We start from the raw sequence: 26,598 nt of genomic DNA, 5'->3' as shown, positions 1-26,598 counted from the left end.
ATGTATCTATTCTATGCAAGTCCTAAGTTAGGCACTGAGAGAAAAAATGAGTCAAAGTTCCTGCACTTAAGAAGCTTCATACCTCCCAGAGAACTCACTATGAGACAAGGGAAAGTGAGACAGATGCAAAGGAGAGATCCAAGCAAAGTGCTAAAGCATCTTAGGAAGGAAGATCCCTGCCAAGCCAGGCAAGACACCTCATGGAGCTCAAAGAAAATGACTTCAGCCCACAAAGGAAAGGATCTATTTCAAGCAAATAGACTCCTAGTCTAGCTTGACTAGAATACAAGAGTACATGGAAAGCAATGGATGGAAGAGACGGAAAGCAGAGTTAGAGGATTAAGGAGTGCTTGTTCACAATGGAAGGATGGTTTTAAAAGGAAAAGTATAAAAAAAGAAAAAAATGGTAAATAATCTTTATTTTTAGGCACTGAACTCATCATACACATACTCTATTCATATACACGTTAGTCTTGGAGAAACATGATCATAATGTAAACTTTCTGAAAAATAACTTTCTAGTCCATATTTGCAATTTCCCTAAGTACAAGTCATCTTACAGTTTACTGAACTTCAGCAGTAAAGTGTCACCACACAGGTCAGGCATACTGAAGTTACTATAAGGGGAATCAAATTAACTTCTCTTTGTTAAACTACTGGTTTCAAAACCGGAAAATTTTACATGTAAAGATCAGAAATATTTCAACCAATGCAATGCTTTAGCCACCCAAATAGACATAATTTTCAGCAATTACTCATATCTGAAGAAGTGAGGGAAAAGAGGAAGAAGGTAGGCAACAGAAGCTTTGGGAAGCGTCCTGGAGAAATGCCCCATGTGTAGACCTTCTGAATGGTTTAGCAGCTTTCACAAGAGCACAAACATGTCAGCCTCTTTCCTGCTTCAAAGCTGTATAAATTTCACATTTGTTCTTGGAAATCACTGGGAAGGCAGACTTTAGTAGTAGCCCAAGCACACTGTGTCCATGGCCAGCTTAATCCTGTTAAGAGATAGGAATATAAATTACAGATACCACATCAACTTTCTTTCTCCTCACACCACACTCTGTTGAGATGGAAACGAAATATGGTGGCACAGAATGGCCTTAACAGAATATAAACTTAATATAATCTAATGTTCCAAAGTAAAATAAATTCATTCTGATAAACCTCTCTCAACTAGGCTGATTCTTAGAATAGGGGCAAGCATAATTAGTTCATCACAAGGCCTGTAATTGAAGTCTTGAAGTACACACAGTCAAAGCCGCCAGAGCTTAAGCTCTGCTGGCATAACCTTCATGAACCCAGGATCACTTCCACGCTACAAAACAGCATCAACGTTGGGCTGTAGTGGATGATGCAAATAAAGAAAATCCTTTAAACTCTACTAGCTAACTTTATTAACTCTCAGCTGTTACCCACAGAGAAGCAAAAGCTTCTCTCCAGTGAGTAAGTCATTGAATGCTATCCCCTTTTGCTTTTAAAGGAATATTAATTCTCCAAATACTGTGTATTTACCTGTCAAGTGGATGAGCTCCTTCACAAAGATTGACAAACACATATAACTGTCGGAGAGCATATTCATACTGGAATAAAACAGATTTTTTTCTTTTTCAAAAGCAAGATTCAGATTTTTAAATACAGAATTTCTTAACTATATTATGAATTAATCATTTCACTATATGGCTGCTCTATCTAAAGTGATATTATGGGCAGCAGCCTGGTACATCTCCCCCCTTCTATTCAAATGACCGTCAGGCAAAGATACAAGACTGAATGACTGAATGGGGTCAGAAAACAGTGTAACTATCCCACAGTATATAGACAGTATAAAAAATAGCATTTTGGTGGCTAAGATTTCAATTTCCAAGTTCTTTACAAAGCTCTCTTTTCCCCTCCTCAAGGAGGAGGGGCATTTCCTCAAGTTATTTTCAATAGGATGAATCTTCCACAAATGGCACTCACTGCACTGACTTGAACTTAACATGTTCCTAATTAGCTCTTGGAACTCATTCTATCTTAAATGTGACTTACCATGGGCGAGTGCCAGTTAAAACAGTGGGTCTTGAAATGAGTCACAGCTGCCATGTAGCAATCATGGGCCGTGAGGGTCCATCTCTCAGACAGCATTTTCTCAGTCTGAATACTGGATGCAGTCACTACTGATACAATTTGCTGCACAGCCTTCTGAATAATTGTTCTGGCCTGTGAAGAAATTGTCATTTGTAGGATTTAGCCTCACTAAGAGACCTTTAGGGTAGATAAAGTTTCTGCCACTTATTTCCTACAGTGGCTAGTACGTATCAGGTGAAATAAGTATTAAACTGATGCTTTCCAAACATGATTAAGAGAAATTTTCTGGAGGATTCTGACATGTATTTATAGAAACTTGTGAAAAACTCATTTCATTTGTCAGCATAATAAAAACGTGTAAATCTTAACCTAAGTACAAACTGGTCTTGCTTTAAGACTCCAGGAATTCCTGGAGTCTGCAACTGGCTCTAAAGTGATACACTAACAGTATATGTAGTACTAACTTACTCTTTTTGGACACAGACAGAAACTATCAAATGAAGTTGCTCAGGGAAGAGAGAAGTAAGAAATGGACAACGTTTGAGTGGGAAACATTAAGCCTATCTAGCCCAACCACTTTATTTTAGCAAATGAAACTAAGGCATAGAGAAGGAAAAAGACCTGTTCAAAGTCATACAGCAAGCTGGTACTAAAGTCAGCACCTAAACTCAGGTCCCTTAATTCTTCTCTGATATTCTTTTCCCTATGCTGCATCTCTAACTTATCTGGACTTTAGTTTCGGTCATGAGCAAGACGTACAAAACAAACAAAATGAATTGCCTTTGTATAAAATAAGCTCTTAGTTTTATTATTTTTTTAAATTTTTAGGCAATTGGGGTTAAGTGACTTGCCCAGGGTCACACAGCTAGTAAGTGTCAAGTATTTGGTCTGAAGCTGGATTTGAACTCAGGTCCTCCTGACTTCAGGGCCAGTGCTCCTTCCACTGCGCCACCTAGCTGCCCCTAAAATAAGCTCTTAGTTATCCAACACAACAAGGTGGCATTTTTATATTTGCCAACTAAGGCAAAGGCCAATTTATGTAAAAAAACTGAGGATGAGAAATTATTCTCACTTTAAAACAGGATAAATCAGGTTGCTTCATTTCAAAAATACATTCAAAACATAATTAATGGTAAAACCATATAAAAAACTCAATTACTTAAAAAAAAATAACTGGGAAGGCATTTCAAGCTCTTTCCCACCTCATATGCATCATTTATCATGAGGATACTGGTGTATGTGAGTTAGTAAAACATGCTGGCTAGAAGCACAACAAATGGCACCATCCAACACTCACACAAGTCTCTAGGGCTCTTCTGGCAACAAAGTCAAATCTGAAAGTGATTCTGTTACTTGCCATTGGTACTGGTAGGCTAGTAAAAACTAATCTAGTGCTCCTAAGTGACTACTTGTAGTTTTTTGGGGGGTTGGGAGAGATTGGGGTACTGCTGTCAGTTCTTGAGAAGGAATTTAAGTATGATTGGTTAAAGACTCATCCAGCCACAGATGATACTGAGAGAAGCAAAGCAATGTCTCCTAGGCAAACTTAATGAGAATCAGCATTAAAGATGATCACACAAGTGCCCTTGCAACTTGGCCATACTGACCACACTGGAGGACTGTGGGGAAGCTTGTTTCTTTAGTGTACCCCTACCCACTATCTACTTACTAAAATTGAAGTCAACTACTTCTTCTCACTAACCTATTCTGATAAAAGTAACAATACCTTGTTTCAAACACACAGGACACTCTTCTCATGATGAGATTGAAGAATGATGTTTGGGGTTCCTAACACTATCAGATAAGCTGAGAGGTATATTCGTATGCATTTACATATGACTGCCCAAAACCTTAGAAAAGGTACCTGAAAATGATCAGCTTACACGTACTTACCTGTAGATGTGCCTGCAACTTGTCAACAATTTTCTTAGATTCATTTGCATCATTAGTGGCCATTAATTTCCTTTTCAGGATTTCAATGGGGACATCAGGACTTGGAGTGAGGTCCAAGTGTTTCACAGGTGGCAGAGAGATGGCAGAACTGGATTGGTGTTTCATTCCCTGAAACTGCATCACTTTCATGTGGGAGATTGTCTGCACAACAAGAAAAGGAATCACTTTTCCTTGAAATAACAGCTATGTTCCACCTCTAACCTGAACCCAGCCTCTTCAGAGGCAGCTTTCCAATTCACCCAGCATACACCCTGATTTGGGAAACCATGGTCACAGTCCTCAAAAGGAGCAACCTTCATCCATACAAACATTAATTTAACTGCCTAAAATGTGTCAGTAATTTTAAGCTCTAAAAATGGCGAACCACGGAAGCTCCCCCTGCCTAACATAGTTTGTTTCAAATAATTAAAAAATAAAAAAGAAGGGAAGCAGTTGCTCTTCATATGAAGAGATGAAAGGGAAGCTATTGGTCCTGCTGTAAAGCACAGTATGAACTCAAATTCTTTCCAAGAGATGGACCTGCTCATCGAGCTTCACGTACCATCCAGTCCTCAATGAACAACAAGAGAAGTTTGTAAAACAGCTGCCCAGGGTATGGGGCAGGGTCTGTATCCAAGGTCAGAGCAAAGCTTGCTGGTCAAATTAACGATCTTAGCGTCAAAACCTGGTCCACTAGCCACATCTAAGTAGCTACAGTAACTGTTAAATTATGGAGCTTGTAATAGGCTGTGTCCCAACAGAAGGGACACACTTCCATACGCTATCAAGTACTGTAAGCTAATGTTAAAAGGGAACTACAGCCTAATTAAATAAACCCAATAGTTCAAGTAAAGAATATTGAAAGGAAAAGGCAAAATAGTGGATCCAGCAAAGTTTGCCGTGGATGCCATTCCTATGGATACTCATGCCCTTATGTTGAGTTCTGGCTGACCAAGCCTCCCTCCCACATCCTCCCAAAGCAGGGAATTACATTTATACCTTTTACTCTATCCCTTAAAACTTGTCTTTTGCCTCATTTCCTCAGGGCCATGCTGGGTCTCTACTAATTTTCACTGAACTTTTCATGGTGGACAAAGGCAAAATAATGTATGACTGTATATGTATTTATTGCAATTTACTTTTTATAAATTGCTTTCTATGTAACAACCTCAGGAAGCTGGTGGTAGAAGCATAATTACCTCCATTTTAGAGATGAAGAACTGAGTCTCAAAGAAGTGAAAGAGCTGAAAACATGTGAAAGGATCAAATCTCTACCAAAGTAAGAGTATCGAGACTGGGATTATATTCCTGGCCACTAGAACTGTGTGGCTTAGACGTGTGCCACTTGAGTCAGTTTCTCCAGTGTGACACGAGCAGGTGACTCATGAGGGTACAGGGGGTAAAGGGACTATATTTACCACTTTACATATTTCTACAGCTTATAGTCTAGTTGGGAGTTATGACACAGACAGATAACCGTAATTCAAAATTACACGTAAGTACCTAAGAGAAAAGAAAACAAAATGTGAGGATGATGTGTGTGTGTGTGTGTGTGTGTGTGTGTGTGTGTGTGTGTGTGTGTGTGTGTGTATGGACGGAGAAAAGTGATTACTGATTGGGAGATCAGCAACAGCTTCCTAGGAAACATAACATTTTAGGGAATGGGCAAGAATACCATAGGGGAAAGGGGTAACAAATGGCACTGGGGGCAGTACTAACAAAGGTGGAACAAAAAGCTCATCGTGTCCTAGCCTAGACACCATGCTACCAGGTAGGCCCCAAAAAGATAAGAGATTTTAAAAAGCACCCATGTGTGCAAAAATATTTAAAAGGCTTCCTTATTTGTTATAACAAAGAACTGGAAACTATGGTAAGGAACCATCAACTAGGGACAGGATAAGCAAATGATGGTATATGATTATAACTGGTCCCATAAAAAAATGGCAGAACAGTTTCAGAGAAAGCTGAGAAGACTTGTACAAATCGATGCAAAAATAAAGTTAGCAGAGTCAGGAGAACAATTTATAAAACAATGAAAAGAAAGCCTGAAGAACTCTAACACAACGACCGATCACAAGTCAAGAGCTGGTAATTAAGCATGTAAGCCACTTCCTGACAGAGACGTGAGAAGGCTTTGCTCTTCTTTCTTTTCTTGCTCCTTACCTCCAATTTTTCTTTGGAGGAGGAGACAAAAGGGAAAAGGAGTCTAGACGTGGGTTTGCAAAAAAAAAAAAAATTTAATGATGCCGATACTACCTTATTTCCATACTGCATGACATGGCTGGTATTGGTATGCTTTTTCACTAATTGAAACTGCTTATGCAGAGTCTCTTTAGTCAAATCTTCCTACAACAAAAAGACAAAATTACATTTCTTAGTAACTAAATCTAATTATAAATATTTGGATGAACTACCTCACTCAGGTAAAGAACCTACCACATCTGAATCTTCCATCCAGTTGACACTATACCAATCTCCCAGGTAAGTACCTCTCCCTTCATCAAAGTAACAGGCATAGGAAGACTCGGCAGGATTGGCGGCAGTCGTTGCATAAACTATAAAAAATTAAATTTGCATGTTCACCCTTTGCCACTTTCAAATGACAAGTTCAAAAAAGGTTTCTAGAATCCAATTTTAACAAGTACTATTTATTCAGTAGCATACTTTTTGATAGTCATTGAACTAGTCTATATTCAAACATGGAGTAAATCAGCTGCCAGAAGACAATACTCTTACATGAAATGACATTTTTCAGAAGTATGGAAGACAAAAGGTCAAGCTATTTTAAAGAAAGTCCTGTGTATTTAAAGAGTGATTACCAAAACTTAAATATAGAAATAAAGTTTTGAATTTTCAAAACAATGCTAAAATCCATAAAAAGAAAAACCACTCCCTATCTTAAATGGCTTGTATGAGGAGTGACAATGGATTTTTTTCAAATTAAATTTTTTTTAATTAATAAAAATCTATTTTCTCTCCCTCCCACCCTCCTACTGGAAAAGAAAAAGAAAAAACTGAAATGATTATGTATAAAAAGAACACTATGAGAGCTAATTAAACATTTACGTTTTTATAATAATTACCATTGATATTATCAGGCAGGTGGTTCATCATTGAGCCAGATTCACATGCTTCAATATAGAACACCATCTGCAAAACAAAATGATGAATTCTTCTTACCTAGAGGGAAATCTCAAATGCCAAATAGTATCCTTCTCAGGTTGCTGAGGGTATGTGTGTGAGCGTGTCCTCATTAAAAGGAAAATTGGTAAAAGTGGTCATTTAAAGTGAATCTCATTTAAAATAGGACCACTACTTCATAGTAAATAGTTGGGGGTAGGGATAGAGAAGAAGATTTGAGGGTTTATCTTGAAAAATGAAATTATATTAGTAGAAATAATTACAACAATACATTAATTCTTGGAATGAACAAGGAATGAAATCAAGTGTTGATTTTTCACAGCATGAACATTTTTAAAATGGTCACTTTGGAAATTATTTAAAATAATTGTAAATCAATCCAAGGTTACCAAAAGGTCTCTCTTAATCTTTTGATATTCAAACAAGGCAACCATATAACTGGAAGAACTAGGGAGGGAGGAAAGGTGAGATTTGGAGTAAAGTACTTCTTAATTTTGAAAATATAAGCATTACTTTCAATAGGATGGACATGGATCTATAGTCCAAATGTAAATCAACTTGTCCTACTGAGTAAAGAAAACAAGGTTTACTTAGCCAAGATGTATTCAACAATAAGGTCCATTAGTAAGTTGGATCAGTGGAACAGAGTAGACATAAAATACACAGTAATAAATTATTATAGTAACCTTGTGTTTGACAAATGTAAAGATTTAAGCTTCTGGGATAAGAATTCACTAGCTGGTAAAAACGGAAAACTGGAAAGCAGTCTGACAGAAATTGGGTATAGACCAATATCTTACACCATTTATCAAGATAAGTTCAAAATGGATATGTAACATGATATAAAGGGAGATATCATAAGTAAATTAGAAGAACAGGTAACACATTACCTATCAGACTGATGGATAGAAGAATTTATGAATAAACAAGAAAGCATTGTGAAATATAAAATGGGTAATTTTGATTATGTTAAATTAAAACATTTTGTACAAATAAAAACAATGTAAAAATTTTATAGACAATTTCTTAAAGGGCTCATATCTCAAATATATAGAAAACTCTTGTCAATTTTGTAATATGAGTCATCCCCTAGTTGATATATGGTCAAACGATATGAATAGGCAGTTTTTGGATGAAAAAAAAAATCAAAGCTCTATAATAGTCATATGAAAAATGCTCTAAATCATTATTGATTACAGAAGTGCAAATTACAACAACTTTGAGATATCATCATACACCTATCAGACTGGCTAAGATAATAGAAGGGGGAAATGACAAATGTTGGAGAAGATGTGGAAAAATTTGGACATTAATACATTGCTGGTGGAACTGTGAACTGATTCAACCATTTGAGAGCAATCTGGAATGAATTATGCCCCCAAAGAGTTATAAAACTGTATACCCTTTAACCCAGCAATACCACTACTAGGTCTGTTTCCCAAGGTGATCAGGGAAAAGAAAAAGAACCTAAATGTTCTAAAATATAAGAACTGTCTTTGTGGTGCTAAGAAGTAGAAAATGAAGGGATCCTCATCAATTGGGGAATGGCTAAACAAGTTGTGGTATGTGATTGTGATGTATGATTACTGTGCTGTAAGAAATGATGATCTAGCTGATTTTAGAAAAACATGGAAACCTGCATGAACCGATGCAAAGCAAAATGTGCAGAACCAGGAAAACACTGTATACAGCAACAGCAATATTATTCAAAGAGCAACTGTGAAAGACTAAGCTATTCTGAGTATTATAATACTCAAACCAACTACAAAGGACCTATAAGGAAAGATGCTATCCACCTCCAAAAAAAAAAAAAAAAAAGAACTGATAAATAGGAGTATGCATAGTATGGTGTTACATTAGAGTGTATGTGTTTTATCTGTGTTAAACGGTGGCTTTCTCTAGTGTGGGGTGGAGAGGGACCCTAGACAGTTTGGAACTTAACTAGGAACAAAAAAAAAATTTTTTTTTCCAGCCAAAGACAAGAATTATTAGAACATCCGTCACATTAGCCAGACTTTTAAGGAATCTGAGTATCTGTGGCTAGATTATAAGAATCTGAGCCAAAAAAAATTTTTTTAAATCCTTTAGTAGCTTCCAGATCAAACTAGTTTACTATATCTTTCAAAAAAAATTGTTGTTATCTTGTTTTTAGAACACCTTCATTTATTTATTATTGCCAATCACTTCCTTGCTCACACCAGAGACAATATCTTGAAGGAATCCTGGGAGGCCCCACTCTGCAAGAAGGTTCTTTCTCCCTTTTCTCTGCCCCACCTCTAGTCTTGGAACCATGAACCGTGACCAACTTAGTCACTGTATCTAGATGGGGTGTGTCAACATACTCCTGATGATCCCACAAAAACACCAACGAAGTTACTTTTCAGGATCAAACTGCCCCTCCCCCACCACCACTATTTGACATGTCTTGTTCTCAACCATTAGAAAGTTAAGCTCCTTGAGGGCAAGGCTTTCTTTGTCTAGGTATTAGCACCCCAGGTTTATCACAGCGTTTGGCATATAGTAAAAGTGCTTACTAAATACTGCCATTCCAATCCCTTATCTACACAGGAAACCAAGGGAGAAAATAAATATTTTCAGCAAAACCAACAATACCTCAAAAATTTAACTTTACAATGCACAGCTTTAATCATGGCACACTGCTGCTCAAAAACCTTCTTTAGGGGCCCATTTCCTAGTCTGGCTTTCAAGGGGCTTTATAACCGAGTCCCAACCTAGGTACTCCTATTACTTTCCCATTCTCACAACTTACTCTCTCCTTTTATGCTTTCCTGTCTCTCTGTTTTGCTCATCAAATCCCTGGCTAAGCTTGGCACATCTAACTCCCACCCATCTCTACATGATGAAATTCTAAGCATCCTTCACAACCCAGTTCAAATGTCTCTAGTTTCTTCCAGGAAGCCTTCCTCAAATCTAACTGGAAACCACTAAACCCCTGCCTCTGAACTCTCATAATTCATCTGAACATTCTATGTTACAACAATAGTTATATGTATATGGGCATACTAGATTATAAAGCTCCTAGGAGACAGGAATTTTGTCATATTTATCTTCATGTCTTATACAAGATATGTACCTTAACACATATAGGAGTTTAATTTGGCTTGACCAATACCTAAACCTGCCCTGGAAATACATGTTATTCAAAATGTCACAAAGATTCTAGCTACACAGCTATATATTCATTCTGCTAAACCCTTCTACCATTCTTGGTATTCCTACACCGCCCCCCACCTCCTCAAAAAATATTTTCCAACAATGACTTTACCTTTTTGTATCTTTTATGTTGGTGCATATAATGGATAGTCTTATTCAAATCCCTTACATGAAGCTGAAAGGCAAATATTACATCATTCAGATCAAGAGGTTAGTATAGCATAAACTACTGTTCGTGTAACAACAATAAAACACGATTTGCTGATGGCAAGTCTCTAAATTATCTCAGTGAACAAATATTTTTAAACATCATAGAACCGCAGAACAAATAACACTGATACCTTCATTTTAAAGATGAGGCGGCAACATAACTAGCTTGTAAGTCATTTAAGTATTTTATTTCAACAGTTAAAAGAAGAGAGGAGAGGTAGCAAGGTGTTTATAGAGCGACTGTGCTGCCTCACTCTAGGAGACCTGGGTCTGCCAGGGTCTCCTTCCTGGCACACACTGGCTGTGTGTCCCTCAACAAACCCCTTGACAGAGTGCTCCAGGCAACTCTGTAAAAGACTTTCAGTTGGCAGATCTTCATTGGTAAAGGAGAATTCCCTCACTAGCAGTTTCTGAGATCAATAAATCACATTTCCTACTGCACCCCCTACCAACCACTCCCCCCCCCCCCCAAAAAAAAAAAAGAAGTGTGAAGGAGAAACTTTATAAATTTGCTCCCAGTTACATTCCTTCTTTCCAGGGCAATGAGGTACTTCATTCTATCCTTCTTTCTACTGGAATAAGATGTTCCATAAGATAAATGAGGAAAGAATGATAATTCTATGGAAAAGCAGTTCTTAGATTGTTTTGCAACTTAAACATCTGTCCCTTTTGTCTTGTATGAGCTCACTTGATACCTTGTTTATTCTAACTATAAAGACATTCAGAGTAAAAGTTACTCATTTAATCTAAATGCCAGGCTGATTTTGTCTTTTTTAATGTAACTTTAAAAGATTCTGAAAAACTCACATCATCATTAGGGAAAGCCAAGAGTCCAGGAGCTCCATGATCAGTGAAGTAAACAAACACATGATCCTTGGGACCACTGCCAAAAGAAATCACACATCCCCATTAGGCTTGCCAAGGCACTGAATTATGACATCCTGAAATACTTGCCACTTCCATTTTTAAGTTAACTTTACAAAGAAAACAGTTTAAAAACTGTAGAGCCAGTCAAAAAGCCTATTCAAAATAAAACCCAACATAAAGGGCTAAAAGCAGCAATAAAGCCACACCCAGCTCAGTTTCTTCCTGCATACAGGTGCTGTTCTGAATGGTAGGGTAGTTTCCTTCTAATTCAAAGTTTTAAAATAAAGGCCTGGGAATGAAGTAAAAAAGGGAAAAGGTCATAGCACATGGCAGAAGATTCATTCAAGAAACATTTAGCAAATGCCTTGGTGCCCTTTGGAATAAGGATAATTAGATCACGGCAGGGCCAGAGGGTGGAGAGGGAAGAGAAGGCAACAATAAAGTTCTGCACATGGTCACTTTATTAGCAAGGCCAGCATCTGCCAACAAAAAAGGGGTCAATGGCTCCTCAGCAGCCAAAGACACCAAGTTAGGGAAGACAGGATCTTTTTATAATGATTAACAAAATTACAGGGCAGGGGGTGAAGTTACAAGGGTGGAGGTACAAGTCACAAGAATAGACTCGTGATCCAAGTCACCTGAATACACTTGCTGGGGTAAGGGATTTAAGACTCACACAGGGAAGGGGAATATTAAATCCATGCTGGCTTAAGTCTTAACCAACAGCACTTTCAAAATCACGGCACCAGGGGCTTGTCATAACCAGATGATTTAACAAGGAGAAAGTTTTAAATTGCACCAAGTGAACCCTTTCTAGGGGAAGACATGAACAAAAGATGAATAGGATGACAAGGTGTGTCTAGGTTGCAATCTACATGTCTGGAGGAAGTACTCACATGATGAGTTAAGCTGACTGACTATATTTTGAGACAGACTATATACTTAAAATCTCTCTCTCTATCATATATATGTATATATATATATATTTGTGTGTATATATATATGTATAAAAATATATGTGTGTGTGTGTGTGTGTGTGTGTGTACATTTTGTTGTTTGGTCATATCCAACTCTACATGACCCCATGTGTCCATGAAGTTTTCTTGACAAAGATGTTGGAGTGGTTTGCCATTTCCTTCTCCATTGTCCTCATTTTACAGATAAGGAACTGAGGCAAATATGGGTTAAGTGACTTGTCCAGGGTCACACAGCTCATAAGTAATTCAGATTTTCCTGAATCCAAACCCAGTGGCCCTAACCATCTCACCACCTAGCTGCCCCTACATATGAGGCTACTACAAAGAGAGGGTGTTACAGAATTTTCAGTTCTGTTCAGTGTTGAAAAACAGAAAGGCAAATCAAACCAGGTGACCAAGATATTTTTCTGGCTCTAACACCCATAAACTATTTTTGCACTGTTAACTATTTAAGAACAAGCAATGGGGGGGGGAGGGGGCACAGCCAGGTGGCACAGTGGATAGAACACTGGCCCTGGAATCAGGAGGACCTGAGTTCAAATGCAGTCTCAGACCAGGCACTTGACACAGACACTTACTAGCTGTGTGACCCTGGGCAAATCACTTAACCCCAATTGCCTTGCAAAAAACAAACAAACAAACAAACAAAAAGAATAAGCAATAGAAGCAGCTAGGTGGCGTTGTAGATAGAGTACTGGCCCTGGAGTCAGGAGGACCTGAGTTCAAATCCGGCCTCAGACACTTGACACTTACTAGATGTGTGACCCTGGGCAAGTCACTTAACCCCAACGCCTAGCCCCCCCCCCTCAAAAAAGAATAAGCAATAGTAGTAGAAGGCATGTATAAAGTGCTCAAAATACCTCATCTATTCTCCACAAGTGTGGAGCAGGCAACATAAGTTGTGTACCCCCATTTTGCAGATAAGAAGGTTAAGGTTCAGTGGTCAAGTAACTTGGTCAAAATTATAGTTCTGGAGTACAAGAGTTTGGCCTTGAAGACAGGTATTCAAGCAGCTCTTCTAGGCAGGAGCTTTATTTTGTTAATAAATGTTTGCTGATTTCTATAAAACAAATAAAACAATTGTTACCTTTTCAAAACTTTCCCTGATCCTTTATTCTTCACAGCCTCAGCATCGCCTCTTAACACAGCAAGGAAGTTTTCTGGGGTGACATCCTGGGTAAAAAGAAAGAGATGCAAACATTCTGTGTCAAAGGCAAATGTTCTCACTACCTGTGGGAGTACACCACAAGAGGGGCTGTGGACTGACCCGAAGGGTGAGGTCGCATCTGATCCTCCCTGAAATTGTGAGGCTAGTGTCCAATGCAGCCACATTCTCTCTTCCACCCTTCTTCTTTATCCTTGCTCCCTAGTCCTGCCCTAGTGAGCCAGACACTTGTTTGCCCTTTTCTCTCTTCCTTCTATGCCTTCTCACTGGAGGATTTCATCAGTTTCCACAGGTTTAGTTATCTCCAAGCAGATGATTCCCATATCTATAGTATCCTCTCTCCAGAGCACCATTATGCATCACCAATGACTATTAGACATCTTGACCTTGACTTCCCCAAAGCATCTCAAACTACGTCCAAAAGAGACCTCATTTTCTCTCCTTCCCAACCTGAGCCTCTTCTGAATTTCCTATTACTGCAAACTCAGAAGCTTGGTGGCATCCTCAATACTTCCCTCTCACTCCACAATTTCAAAGAACTGTTGTGGAGGCAAATATTTCTGCCTCTGCAAGCTTCACACATCTGCCTGCTTCTTTTTGCTCACACACCCTTTTACAAATCCTCTCACTTGGATTATTAATATCCTCCTTATTGGACTCCTTGCCTCAAGTCTCTCCCATTGCCGAAGTGGTTTTCTAAAAATGCAGATACAACCATATAGTTCCCCTGGCTCAATAAACTCTGTTGCATTCTATGGATTCTAGGGGCAGATATTATCTCATTCATCTCATCCTTTTAAAATGTCCGTTCTTCAGTGTTTTTAATATAATAATTAGTAGCATAATTGTATATAATAATTTATAAATAAGTATATATGCAGATATTGGGGGTGCATGCTCAAAACTTTTTTTATTGATGGGGCATGTGATTTTTAAGTTTGGCCTATTGGCCTGGGGTTTCCTGTTGTTCTAAGTGCCCATTAGCTTTCTATGACTAACAAATAGCCTTCAAATTTCCAAATAGTTGTAATACACTATAAAGCTTTATTTTTAGAACCAAAATGTTGGCCATAATAAGGAACTTGAGACAAGTCTGGGTTTAATCATGGCATATTTAATAGAATGTGTGGTAGGAGTTCCTGCAATGTAGACTTTGCTGGGTTTTTCCCTAAAAGGTACGGAAGCTGTACCTGAAATCTGACTGGCCAAGGGGGATAAGACTAGAGCCATCTGGCTTGTGGCTGAAACCTCATTACATGTATTAAATTAAATTATTATTAAAATTAAATGAAGTCTTTGAACAGAGACTGATTGTTTCTGAACATCCACAATTTAGCATAGTGGTTTTTCACACAGTAAGCAATTAGTAAATGCTTTCATTCATTTATTCCTACATCAAAGAAGTCAGACCACAAGGAAACAGTGACTCCTCAGACGTGGCAATGTCCAAATACCGTAAGAATCACCACTGCAATGAGAGGAGGGAGGCCATGCTAGATCCCTGTTAATGATCCTTTCTGTGCTATGACCAAGTAAATCTTTTGTTAACTAATTTGGTCTACAAATATCTTAATTCATTCCAATGTAACGTACTGAGCCTGAATTAACTTTAGTTCCACAAAAATCAAATGGCCAAAATGGAGAAATGCTAAAAGATGTGCTGATCATTAGGCGTGAGAAAGAGAAAAACAAGACCACGAGGGGAAAACCAGAAACAGAAACTGCGTTGGAGAAATAGGTAGATTTAAATGTATAACAAACATTTTAATTCAGACATTATATAGTTATGTTTAGTTGAGTAAGGTTGCAGCAAAGTACAACATGAACATTGGACTTAACATGATGGTGAGACTGACACTCAAAATACTTTTAGATTACCTTTGTATTACTTGATTATTAATAGTTCCTAAAAGAAATGCAGTACTTGCATAAGCATCTAGCATAGGCCTTTAAAATATGAACTAAGAAATTTAAAATCAAACCATATAAAAATCTAGACTTTCAAGTATTCAAAACTTTCTCTAACATTTCCTTAATAATCTCCCAAGGTCTGTACTATTGATATACAAATCCCTAGAAGACATTAAATTTTGAAGTTTTGATAAACATGAAAAAAGAAAACAATTAAGGTAGATGAGAAATAAGACATTTAGTTGGAACCAGTGTTTGAAGAATAAACTTACGTCTTGTGTATAGTCTTTTGGGACCCCTTTATACACATCAGTACCATTTGGCCTATTGATAATAATACCTTTTGTAGGATTTCTGAAAAATAAATAAAATAAAGTGAGACAACAGCTATTTAGAAGAGTTGAATCCTATAATGTAAACAAAACTTAATGAACAAAGACACCCCAAACATGACAAATCCATTTAAAAGAGATGCATTAGTAGCTCACTGACACAATCCATGGGGGTCTGCATTTTGGGTAAGACAACCTTAAAACAAAAGCCCTAATTTTGTCAAGTAGGATACAATACAGCACCATGATATATTAAACATGACTACAGCAAATAGTGTTGTTATAAGGTTATATGGTCACAAATATACTTAACATCATTCTCAGCCATATGGGCTGGGCAAGTTCTTTTCATTATTCCAAGGAGTCACAGCTATCTCCTAAGGCTTGACCATCATAGGCAACATAGTGAAGTCACACACAAGATAACACTTTACACCCTTGGCTGAATACCCTTGCCCTGTCAAGGATACATGTACCAGCACAACCTGGTCAGCCCTGGCTTATTATTGTATAAGTGAAATTCTAGTATATTTAAACTTTGAAGATTGTTGTGCCCCTAATCCATTATACCAACCAACAGCCAAGAGATGCCTTGGTATCTGGCATCTCTGGCAAGTCTAAACCAAAAACACAGATTTTACTCAGATAAATAGAGGTCATCTAGTCCAACACTAATTCTTCAGAAAACTGAAATGACTTGCCCATTGTCACATCCATAAGGATAGCCAATAATAGTACCACAGGTCTCCCACTGCTAGTTCTTATCCTAGTTTTTCAATTTCACGTAATCAAAATTACCTACTTTATCATTTGTGATCTCTTCTATCTCTTGCTTTAAGAATTCTCCCCATATCCACTGCTATGAAATATTTCCATGATTTTCCTCTAATTTTAGAAAATGTGGCCACATTATATATCATGGCAAGTATCTATTCAGAACTACATATGTGGTATAAAATGTTAAACTAAACCTATTTTCTGCCAACCTCTTTCCAGTTTCCCCAGCAATTCTTGTAAAATCCAGAGTTTATTCCCCAAATAGTTTTTGTTTTCAGGATTATCAAACAAAAGATTACTAAATTTAATTGTTTCTTGGTTCATCTAGTCCAGGGATGGGGAAGCTATGGCCTCGAGGCCATACGTGGCCCTCTAGGTCCTCGAGTGCAGCTCTTTGACTGAATCCAAACTTCACAGAACAAATGCCCTTAATAAAAAGATTTGTTCTGTAAAACTTGGACTCAAAGGGCTGTACCCAAGGACCTGAAAGGTCACATGTGCCCTCAAGCTTTCTCCATCCCTGATCTAGTCTATGCCACTGGTCTACCTTTCTATTTTTTTGGTCATCATTGCCACATAAAATAATTGAGACCTAGCTCTATTCCCTCTTCATGTTTACTTGCCTTTTCATTGTTTTTCTTGGGCCCTTTGTTATTCAAAAATGAAGTTTTTTCTTATTTTGTTTAGCTCTATTATAAAGTAAATGGTAGTCTGATATAGCACTAAAATATGAAAATTTAGCTAAAAGTCTCATTGGGGGACATGGACTAATCATAAGCAATGATTCTCGGATATTTCACACGTTAACTAGCCCACCTCCTTTTCCTATTATATATTCATGCCATTTTTTTTATGCATGGGTAGAAACATACTACTGTCTACAGCAGCCTAGTATAGACCTCTCCACTGGGGATTGGATTATCTGAAGTTGTGATTCTTGCATTGTTTTCACTAACACTAGGTTTCCCCAAGTATTTATTAATGGAAGCTCTGACAGGCTCTACCATTCTGGAAAGGTTCCATCTATAGATTGAGTGTGTTTTCCAAAGACCAATCCAAGTACATACAGAGAAGCATATCATGAATAGATTGAACAAATGATTAATTACTTTGGCCATAGCTACAGAAATGTATTTACAAATGTTTTTTAAGACATGAAGCTTTCTTTTTGCTATTTACAGCTATCCCAGAAAAGCTACAGAAAGATTCAAACATACATCCAAGGTATTCAGGTCTAAGTAAAATAGCTTTACGGGGTATAGTACGTACGCACATACATACATACATACATACATACATACAGTACAGCTGCAGCACAGTATACAGTAGTTCCTCATTTGTCACCAGGAACAGTACATTCCATTAGTAAATTTTCCACAGTACTAAAACTATCCTAACATCTTTAGATATTTTTGGTTAAAAAAAAATCTTCTGAAATGTAGTTCCTTTCTATTATCTTTCTTGAAGGCTTGGAGTCATTAGGAACATCAACGGCTGCACTTTTTGGTAAGACAGAGGTACCATTCAAGGTTGTTTGACTTCATGCACTAAATGGTCCTAGCCTTCTGTGCTTTGGGTTGAACCAGAATTCTGATTCTAAATGCTTCTTAGATGTTTTCCTGTCTCAGGGCCTTCAGTTGCCATTTTTTGCTACTGTGTCTGAATGTAGCAGCTACACCTCCTCGCCTCCCATTTACTATTTCTAATTTCCTCTGAATTGAGAAAACATATACTTGTTAGAATTATTAGTAAATAGACTCTAGAATAAAAACCTAACAGTGTAATTGTATTAACTCTCTGATACTCATTTTGCAAGTTCAGGATCTGTTTTCACAATGTCCCCAAATTTAAGGCTAACCTCCGAATAACTGAAATGTTACTATATTTTAGACTCTCAACCACAAATGTTTTCATGTGCCATTTTTACATTTGTTAGTGTAATAGTATCTATGAAATATTTTTTCTACCAAGTTCTGTGAAGAGCCTACTCACTCTTGATCATCTGCAATGTCATCATACATCATGACAATTATTTGTTCATCAGGAATCCCATTTCGGTGAACAATCTGGTATGCATGGCAGGCATCAGCCTAGAAAAGAACAGGATGTGAAGTCTCACAGTGCTTCCTAGAGAACTGTTTTTCAGTTTATATGGTTATCAAAACATTCTGCCTCGGCCATTTTCATATTATAATAACATTAATCATTCTTAATAATAATTCACTAAGTATTTGTTAGATAGGTCTTGATGATACAAAAATTAAAAAGTCCCTCACTTCTGGGCCTATATGCAACTACATACAAAATGCCTATGAAGTAATTTCAGGAGGAGAACACCAATAAGGGGAAAAGGCATGGAGGCAGGGGAATGTCATGTATGAGGTACAGAAAGTAGGTGGCCATGTGTAGTTGGAACATAAGAGTACATGAGGGAGTGTAATAGGAAATCAATCTAGAAAGACAGGCTGAAATGAGACTGTATAGAACTTCAAATGCCAAACAGAGTAACATGCATTTTATCCTAAAGAGGGAAAAGGGAACAAAAGTGAGGGGCAGGGAAGACTGTACTTGAAAATCAGGGGCGGTGCTCTATCCACTGCACCACTAGCTGCCCCTAATTTTTTTTAAAGGCACAGAAAAAAACAGAAGGAAGCAGGAACAAGCAACGCAGTTTTGAAAAAATATTTTTTAAAGAGAAATTAAATGGAGATTCAGTTTCGTATAGAATCCTTTTGTGTTCTGTTGGGGGCATGGAAATGCTTTTCGGTGTTCAGAATTAAAAAACGATTTGTTAAACAGCACACTTCTGATTCAGGAACTAAGATATGTAATGTCCTCCCCAAATTTAAAAAAAAAAGTTGACATAATATTACTCTAAGTTAGCTTGAAATTCATTATCTCCTTTGAGAGGATGTATATACAGTAAAAGACTCAGTATAGTAACCACTTGAGAAAAGTTTTCCTACCTTAGATTTCCTAATTACATTTTGTTAAATAAAAACCCAATGTTCAGAAATATCATTAGGCAATCAACAACAAGTTGTAAGTGTAAAGAACACTGGATTTTGTTCTGGTATCACAGGCCGAGTTCCAGCTCTGCCACTTGGTAGTCATATGATCTCAGTTAAGTCTCCAGACCCTCCCTAAGCCTCTTTCCTTACATGTAAAGCAGAGATGGTCTCACAGGGCTACTCTGACAATATGCTTTGTAAGCCTCAAAGTAGAATAGAGATGAGTGGATTATTGTTATTAAACAAGTGGGAACTATTTTTACGGGTTGGCAATAACGGACAAACACGCGTAAGAAACTTCCTTTAGTTTATTTTGTTAGGATAAAAGATGCTTATTAGGTAGAATCCTATTATTCACACAGAAATAATACCTAATATCAAATGGGACAATAATTACAGTAAGAGCACCTGTTGTTCACACAATCAAATAGAATTTGACTAGTAAATCTGTTCTTGGCCCCAGAAGACACAAAGGTCTTTCTATTACTCCCTATAATCACTGACTCCGGCAAACATTCCCTATTCCCTGTGTGGTAGGGTGAAAAACTTTTATTTAGAACTAGAAGAAAAGGTAGCTCTACAGCAAATTTGCAAGCTGTCTAGCATTCAAAAAAAATGACTGAAAGGTGTTATTAAAGTCAACTTGAATAACTGAGAAATCAAAGTATAATCCAACTTATACTTGGATTTCCCTAGTGTAAATGTACTCTCATATGTACTTTCCCCTTCAAAATGGAAACCTTCAGAAACATGGTGGTTATGTGTAAGAGTTTAGGAAAAATAAAGAGCATTTTAAATTTTCAACAAAAATGCTACAGCAACAGCTCTTTAAATAGCACGATAGGGTCTGACACAGCAACATGATCTCCTGTAGCAAGGCAACATGCCCACTCACTCCCCTTACAAGATTTGTTTGGGAAGAGATTCCCACTTAGATTGTACATGTGGGTATCTAATATATACGCATGTACACACATACATACCATATCATATATCTGCCACACACACACACACACACACACACACTCAAATACATGACTATACTGTCAAACAGTTGAAGGAGTTGCCAAACCGCTTCTGCCCACGCTTTTCTTCATTATAAGGGTTACCTCACTGGAAATATTTGGAAATACGGGTAATGTAAAGACAAAAGACAGCAACAAAAATAATTTTTAAAGAAGAAATACAATGCTCCATGCTCCTGTTGTCCACAGGTCATCTCTGACCAATTTCCTAGGAACCAGGAAGAACTCTGCTGTTGTTACTGTTTTAAAGGAGGGAGGGTCTTCATCTATAAAACGAGGAAGTTGGACTGGATGTGTTCAGTGGCCCCTTGCAGCTCCACAGTTATGATCCTCTAAGAACATAATACTATTTCCTGCATTTGTTCAAGTGTCACTGTTTTATTCAAGTACCACTGGATAACAAATGAACACCAGCAATCCTTCCACACTAAGTGCAGGAAAGGTACCACATTTCCAATTGTAATTTTGTGAACTCTTATTGCTCACATTACACACTCATCCGAAATTGTATACTTTGGGGGATTAGCATGGTGCTGAGCAAATAGTAGGCTAATTACCTAGACTCACAGGTTTAGAAGCTAAGAAACATTCCAGCCCAACCTCCTGATTTTTTTTCAGAACAGGAAACCAAACGCTCAATTTTGAGAAGACGGACTTGCCTAAGGCCTCCAAGGTCTTGTAAAAGGTAAGGAAGCCTCGATTCAATGATTTTTCAGGGCAGATCCAGCATCGAATCTGTTGTTAAATCAAAGGTCTAGTACAGGTCTTCTGATGAAAAGCAAGCCCGCTAGCATTTATACAGATAGCACTTTAAGATATGCACAGCAGTTTACAAAAAATCTCATTTTATCCTTACAAAAACCTTGGGAGGTGGGTTTTATTATCCCCATTTTACAGATGAGGGAACAAACAGGTTAAATGATTTGCACAGGGTCACAGAGATAGTAAGTACCTGGGGCCAGATGTGAATTCAGTGAATTTAGTTCTTCCTACATCCAAGTCCCAACACTCTATTCACTGCACCACCTAGCTGCCCTAAGACAACCACCATTCTCAGTTCAGTCAATTCTCAGGTTATTTGGGAGTTACTTTTTCAGCTTGTGATTAAGTTTGTTAGTTTCTTTTTAAAGCTCATTAATGAAACAGGAAAAAAATTAGGAAGACACTTGTATGAACTAAGAGAGAAGTATGCAGAACCAAGAGAACAATTTTCACAACGATCAAGTTAAAGTAAAGGCAAAAATTACTAAAAGACATCAGAACTCTGATCAATGCAGTGACCAACTGTGATATCAGAGGACTGATGGTGAAACGCAGGCCCTCCTCCTTTTGGGAAAGAGGTAGATTTATGGGTGTGGAATAAGGCATATTTAGTCAGACATTGGGGGGAGGGGACCAGTGTGTGGATTTCTTTTGCTTACGTGTACTCAGTCAGAAGGGGAAATCATGGGGAAGTACCATGGTTTTATTTTTTTAAAGAGTAGTCATAAAACATTTTAAATGTTAAACAGAAGTTACGCAAAATAAATATCAATTCTAGAGGTGAGTATTTAAAAAACCAATCATTAATTTTTAACAAAGTAACATTTAACTAAGATACTTGTTGCTAGTCCTTCATGGAATGAAGTATGTCAGAGTCTAAAGTCAAGCTGCCTTAACTGTACTTTTACTACAGGGGCAGGTGTGGGGGGGGCAACTATTGGGGTGCAGATGTTAAAAATTTATCTAGGAATGAATCATAGAACATTAGACCTGGAAGGGACCTTGGAGTTCACCTTGTCCATTTTATGTTGTTCTCACTTTATAGAGAAAAATGAGGCTTGCCTTAGCCAGTAACACTGAAGAGAGTAGGCCCTAATCTCCTGATTTTGAGTCTTACCCTCTTTTTCCACTAAATCATGCTGGCTTGTCCATTTTGAGAGGGTTGGGAGGTCAAACAAGAGGACAGTTTGTTCAACCAATGTTTCATTCCTGAGAATAATCTAATATTCAACAACTTCCATGATTCTTTACATATTCCAAATACGGTAATGAATTAAGTCCTTTCTTACCTGGTGTCTGTAGTTATCCCACCCAGAAGAGCCTGCCACAATAACAATCCAGTGCTTGCCTCCATCCTCAGCATCATTGAGGGGTAAAGTATTAATGCCTAGGACCACGGCCAATAATACAATTGTCTTCAAAATCATTCTGTTCTTTGAGCTCAGACTGCAGAGATGTAGAGAAAATAAAAAGATTAAAGTTAAAAAGCAACAACAAATATATATTTTTTCAGCCTCAAAAATCAAACCAAACCAAACCCCAACATAGTGGTGAATGTATTACAAATATAAGCCCGTATATACCCTGCAAAATGGACAGAATACTCAATGGAATAGAGGAGTATCTCTAACTCTACATTTTACTTGTCACATAATTACAGACAACTCACGTTGTACTGCACATGAGGCTACCCACTTTGCCCAATCTCTACCAGATTAAACCAGAAAATATTCTGCATTTCTTCATATATAACTTTCAGCATCATTTCCGGAATAATGTCCCATTTACAATTTGTTAATATAATTGCCTACAAAATTCAATCTGAAGGAAACATCTAAAATGTTGGGTATTTTATAAGCCTTAAGAAAATATCCATGTATGCTAATATGAATGCAAAAATGACAGGACCTAAATTAAAACATTTGAATCATGCCTCTCAGTCAGGACCTACGACTAAGGCAGGTGTCAAACTCACTGCCTAGGGGGATGACCTGAACTAGATTAAAATGTAATTGGAGCCCTTTTTCTTCCTTCTCCTTTTCTCTCCTATCCCCATCCTTCTCTCTATTGTTTCTCCTTCCTCCCTTCTCTGGACTAGATGATGCCAGAGACACCAAGGTGGACATCACAGGACTGTGCCAGGACATGTTCTCCAAAATGGCCATGTACCTGACAGGTGAGCTGACAGTCACCAGTGAAGTATTACAAACTTTTATAAATTATAAATTATGAATTGACTACCTTGAAGTATCTAGAAATGAAAGATATTGCAGTAACCATAAACAGAAACCTAAAGGACTTAAAACCAGAAATATTCAGCACTTCAGCTTTATCTGGATCTGATCACATTAACTGAGGAGCAAGTAGCAGCAGCTACAATCAAGTTGGATACATATCAAAGAAACAGGAAGCAAAATACAAGAAGTTAGAGAAGTGAAGAAAAATTTCTTTAGCACAAAGATTTTAACTACAAGAATGTTTCAAAAGAGCTGAAATGTGTGAGATGGAACTGATCAAACTTCTAAGCTTCAATTCCATAAAAAGAAGAAGTGCTGTAGATTCAAGGAGAATCCCAGCCTTCACCTTCCGCTGAAAGTGTAACTTTAGCCACCCCTGAATGTTTTCCTAAAAGTGCACCCCCTGGAACTTCATCCTATTGTGTGCCCTGGACCAACGCTCAGAAATCAGGATCAACCCTGTCTGGAGCAAATACGGAGGAGAGGCTCTCCTGGTCTCCTCCCTCTTCCCCCTCCCGACGGTTTCATCTTTGACTCTCGTGCCCTCCACCCCCTTCATAACCTGTTCTTAAAATAGTAAGTGCTGTTTATGACTCTCAAAAAATATGTTTAAGGGACAGCTAGGCGGTGCAGTGGATAGAGTACCATCCCTGGAGTCAGGTGGACCTGAGTTCAAATCCGGCCTCAGAGCAAACACTTGACATTTACTAGCTGTGTGATCCTAGGCAAGTCACTTAACCCCAATTGCCTTACCCGCCCCCCCCAAAAATGTTTAACAAAATAAAATAAAATATAATAGATAATGTTAATTTCTGGTTCTCTAAATCTATATGCTGCTGGCAGGGAAGAGGTTACGACCTGCATATTCATCATCATCTCTTGAGATTACTTCAGTTACTGTTCTTACACCTTTATCTGTACCCTTAATAAATTCTTCTTTGGATGGCAGGAGGGCAGAGCAAAAGACTCCTCCCAAAGCCTCCCTTTAACATAATACACTAAGAAGTTGAAGGGGTGGAGGAAGGTACCTGGCCAGAGGGCTCAAAGTTAGCAGAGTCTAAACCAAGCAGTTCATCCAGTAGGAAACGAAGGGCTTCAGAGCCCAACTTAAAGGGAAACTTTGGTGAGGAGTAAGTAATAATTTACTCTACATTGAACTACAAGTTACCTAGGTGCTTCCTTAATTGGTTTTTTTTTAAATTCCAAAATTTTCAATCCAATGAGAAACAGCATCAAAACCCCACAATTTTTAGGACAACAGCAGTTGTCAATGACAAACAACTTGTTTTTATTTCTAGCTTTTGCATAATTTGATGTCCCTACCAGATCGACCCTCTTGGTACCAACTTCTTCAAAAACAATTTTAAATCTACTTTTAAAGTAAGTTGGGAGGAAATGTCATATAAACTAGCAAAATAAAACAAGTCCATAGCTTTGTTTAGAGTAATAGATGGTAATCTCTTGGTTTGGAAAAAGGTGAAAGGAAAGATACCCTCCTGAATGCCTGCATTCTCATTACAACCAGCTACCAAATGTTGTCATTTCTACTTCCTCAACATCCTTAGCACCTGTCCCCTCCTCCCTACTCGAGTCACCACTCCAAAATTAGGGTTTTTCACACTCCACTATTGACAGCCAATTCACAGCTATTTCAAATACACCAAAAGAAGACAATGACTGACATAAGACTTCAGGCCTTTATAAACTCATAGTGGTGGGAGACGAGTGTCAAATATAGATAACGGCTAACAGTTCAAAGTTTTGTTGAAACAAAAAGAGCCTAGGAAGAGAGTAATATAAGACCAGAGCAGCCAGACTGTGTCAGGCCTTAAATGTGAGACTAATGAACTTTGAAGCACTACAGAGGCACTTAAGGTTTTTTTGAATAGGGAAGGGCAGAGTAATAGAACATGGGCAGTTAGGTGGCTCAACAGACATAGTGCTGAGCGTGCCGAGTCTGGAGTCAGGAAGACTTGAGTTCAAAAATCCAGTCTCTGACACTAGCTGTGTGTCCCTGGGCAAGTTCCTTCACCTGTTTGCCTCAGTTTCCTCATCTTGTAAAATGGAGGGGTGGTAAAAACACCTCCCCTTCGGGTTGTGAGGAGGATTCAATGAGATGATAACTGTAAAACACTGAGCACAGTGCTCGGCACATAGGAGGCGCTATATAAACGTTAGCTGTTGTTATTTGGACAGGTGAGTGGACAGTGACAGCAGGCAGACCGGTTAGGAGGCTACTGCACCAGAAGAACAATCCATACTATAACAGCAACGTTGCAAAAACAATTTCGAAAAGCTTAACCATAACAATTGATGAACGTAAGGACCAAGGAGGCAGCTCACAAACAACCTCCAGATAGAGGTGATGGAAGTCGAAATGTGGAATGAGACATGCATTTTTTTTTTCTTTTGGGAGAACATGGCTGATGCAAGAATTGATCTTGCTAGACTTTGTTTTTAATTATTTATAGAAGGGGGGAGGGGAGAAGATAAAATGCTTGTTCATTGGAGCAAAGCCCCTGGGATCAAGAGGGCCCGCGTTCAAATCCAAGCTCTTCCTCTTACCGCCCCCCCGACTCGGTGAATTGCCCCGGGCCTCAGTTTCCTTATCTGTAAAATGTGGACTTGGGCCCCCGAAGTCCCTCCCAACCCCACGCTTAGGATGTTCCGAGCAGGGTCTTTCTAGAAGAGGGAAAAAGAGTCCCTGAAAATTCCCGACTAAAACTGAAAGGCTCTGAAAGGGCAAAAAAGGAAAACAGAACATCTCCGGGCTGCCCGGGCGGACCGCTGGGGGAGGGCAGGGAGGAGGACCCCGACTAAGCCGGTGACCCGCAGTGGAGAGGGCTGCCGCGATCTGCAGAGCCCAGCCCCGGGGGAGCCAAACAAAGCTCGCTTACCTGCCCTCGGAGGCAGAGGCGGGGGCGGCGGAGGTGGGGGCGTGGCGGCCGTCTGCGGGAGGACCCGGGACGAGCCACGGGAGGACGCGCGGACCCGAGCAGTAAGCCCC

The 26,598-nt window shown here is 38.4% G+C and overlaps 1 protein-coding gene across 1 annotated transcript; it reads right to left on the bottom strand.

Moving 5' to 3' along the window:
- Positions 1–400: 400 nt before the first annotated feature.
- On the bottom strand, positions 401–26,598 carry LGMN (legumain). The gene is made up of 14 exons (XM_027870167.1): positions 26,489–26,598; positions 22,644–22,800; positions 18,549–18,646; positions 15,720–15,801; positions 13,459–13,544; positions 11,335–11,410; positions 10,430–10,492; positions 7,086–7,152; positions 6,439–6,557; positions 6,259–6,348; positions 3,964–4,164; positions 2,032–2,202; positions 1,516–1,583; positions 401–998 (listed from the first exon to the last, which is right to left on the bottom strand). The coding sequence occupies exons 2-14, from the start codon at positions 22,779–22,781 to the stop codon at positions 956–958; spliced, it is 1,302 nt and encodes a 433-aa protein (XP_027725968.1). The 5' UTR covers positions 22,782–22,800; positions 26,489–26,598; the 3' UTR covers positions 401–955.

The sequence above is a fragment of the Vombatus ursinus genome, unplaced genomic scaffold (assembly GCF_900497805.2).
Source record: "Vombatus ursinus unplaced genomic scaffold, bare-nosed wombat genome assembly UNPS02014794.1, whole genome shotgun sequence".
NCBI classification, from domain to species: Eukaryota; Metazoa; Chordata; class Mammalia; order Diprotodontia; family Vombatidae; genus Vombatus; species Vombatus ursinus.
This window is presented reverse-complemented; position numbering and strand designations above follow the sequence as displayed.

Bases quoted from the DNA above. Each gene is read 5' to 3' on its own strand.
- LGMN (XM_027870167.1), bottom strand. From the start codon at position 22,781: ATGATTTTGAAGACAATTGTATTATTGGCCGTGGTCCTAGGCATTAAT. The intron at 13,545-15,719 runs GTAAGTTTATTC...CTTTTTACCCAG, and splicing joins CAAAAGACTATACACAAGAC to GATGTCACCCCAGAAAACTT. The intron at 11,411-13,458 runs GTAACAATTGTT...TTCTTTTGGCAG, and splicing joins TCAGGGAAAGTTTTGAAAAG to TGGTCCCAAGGATCATGTGT.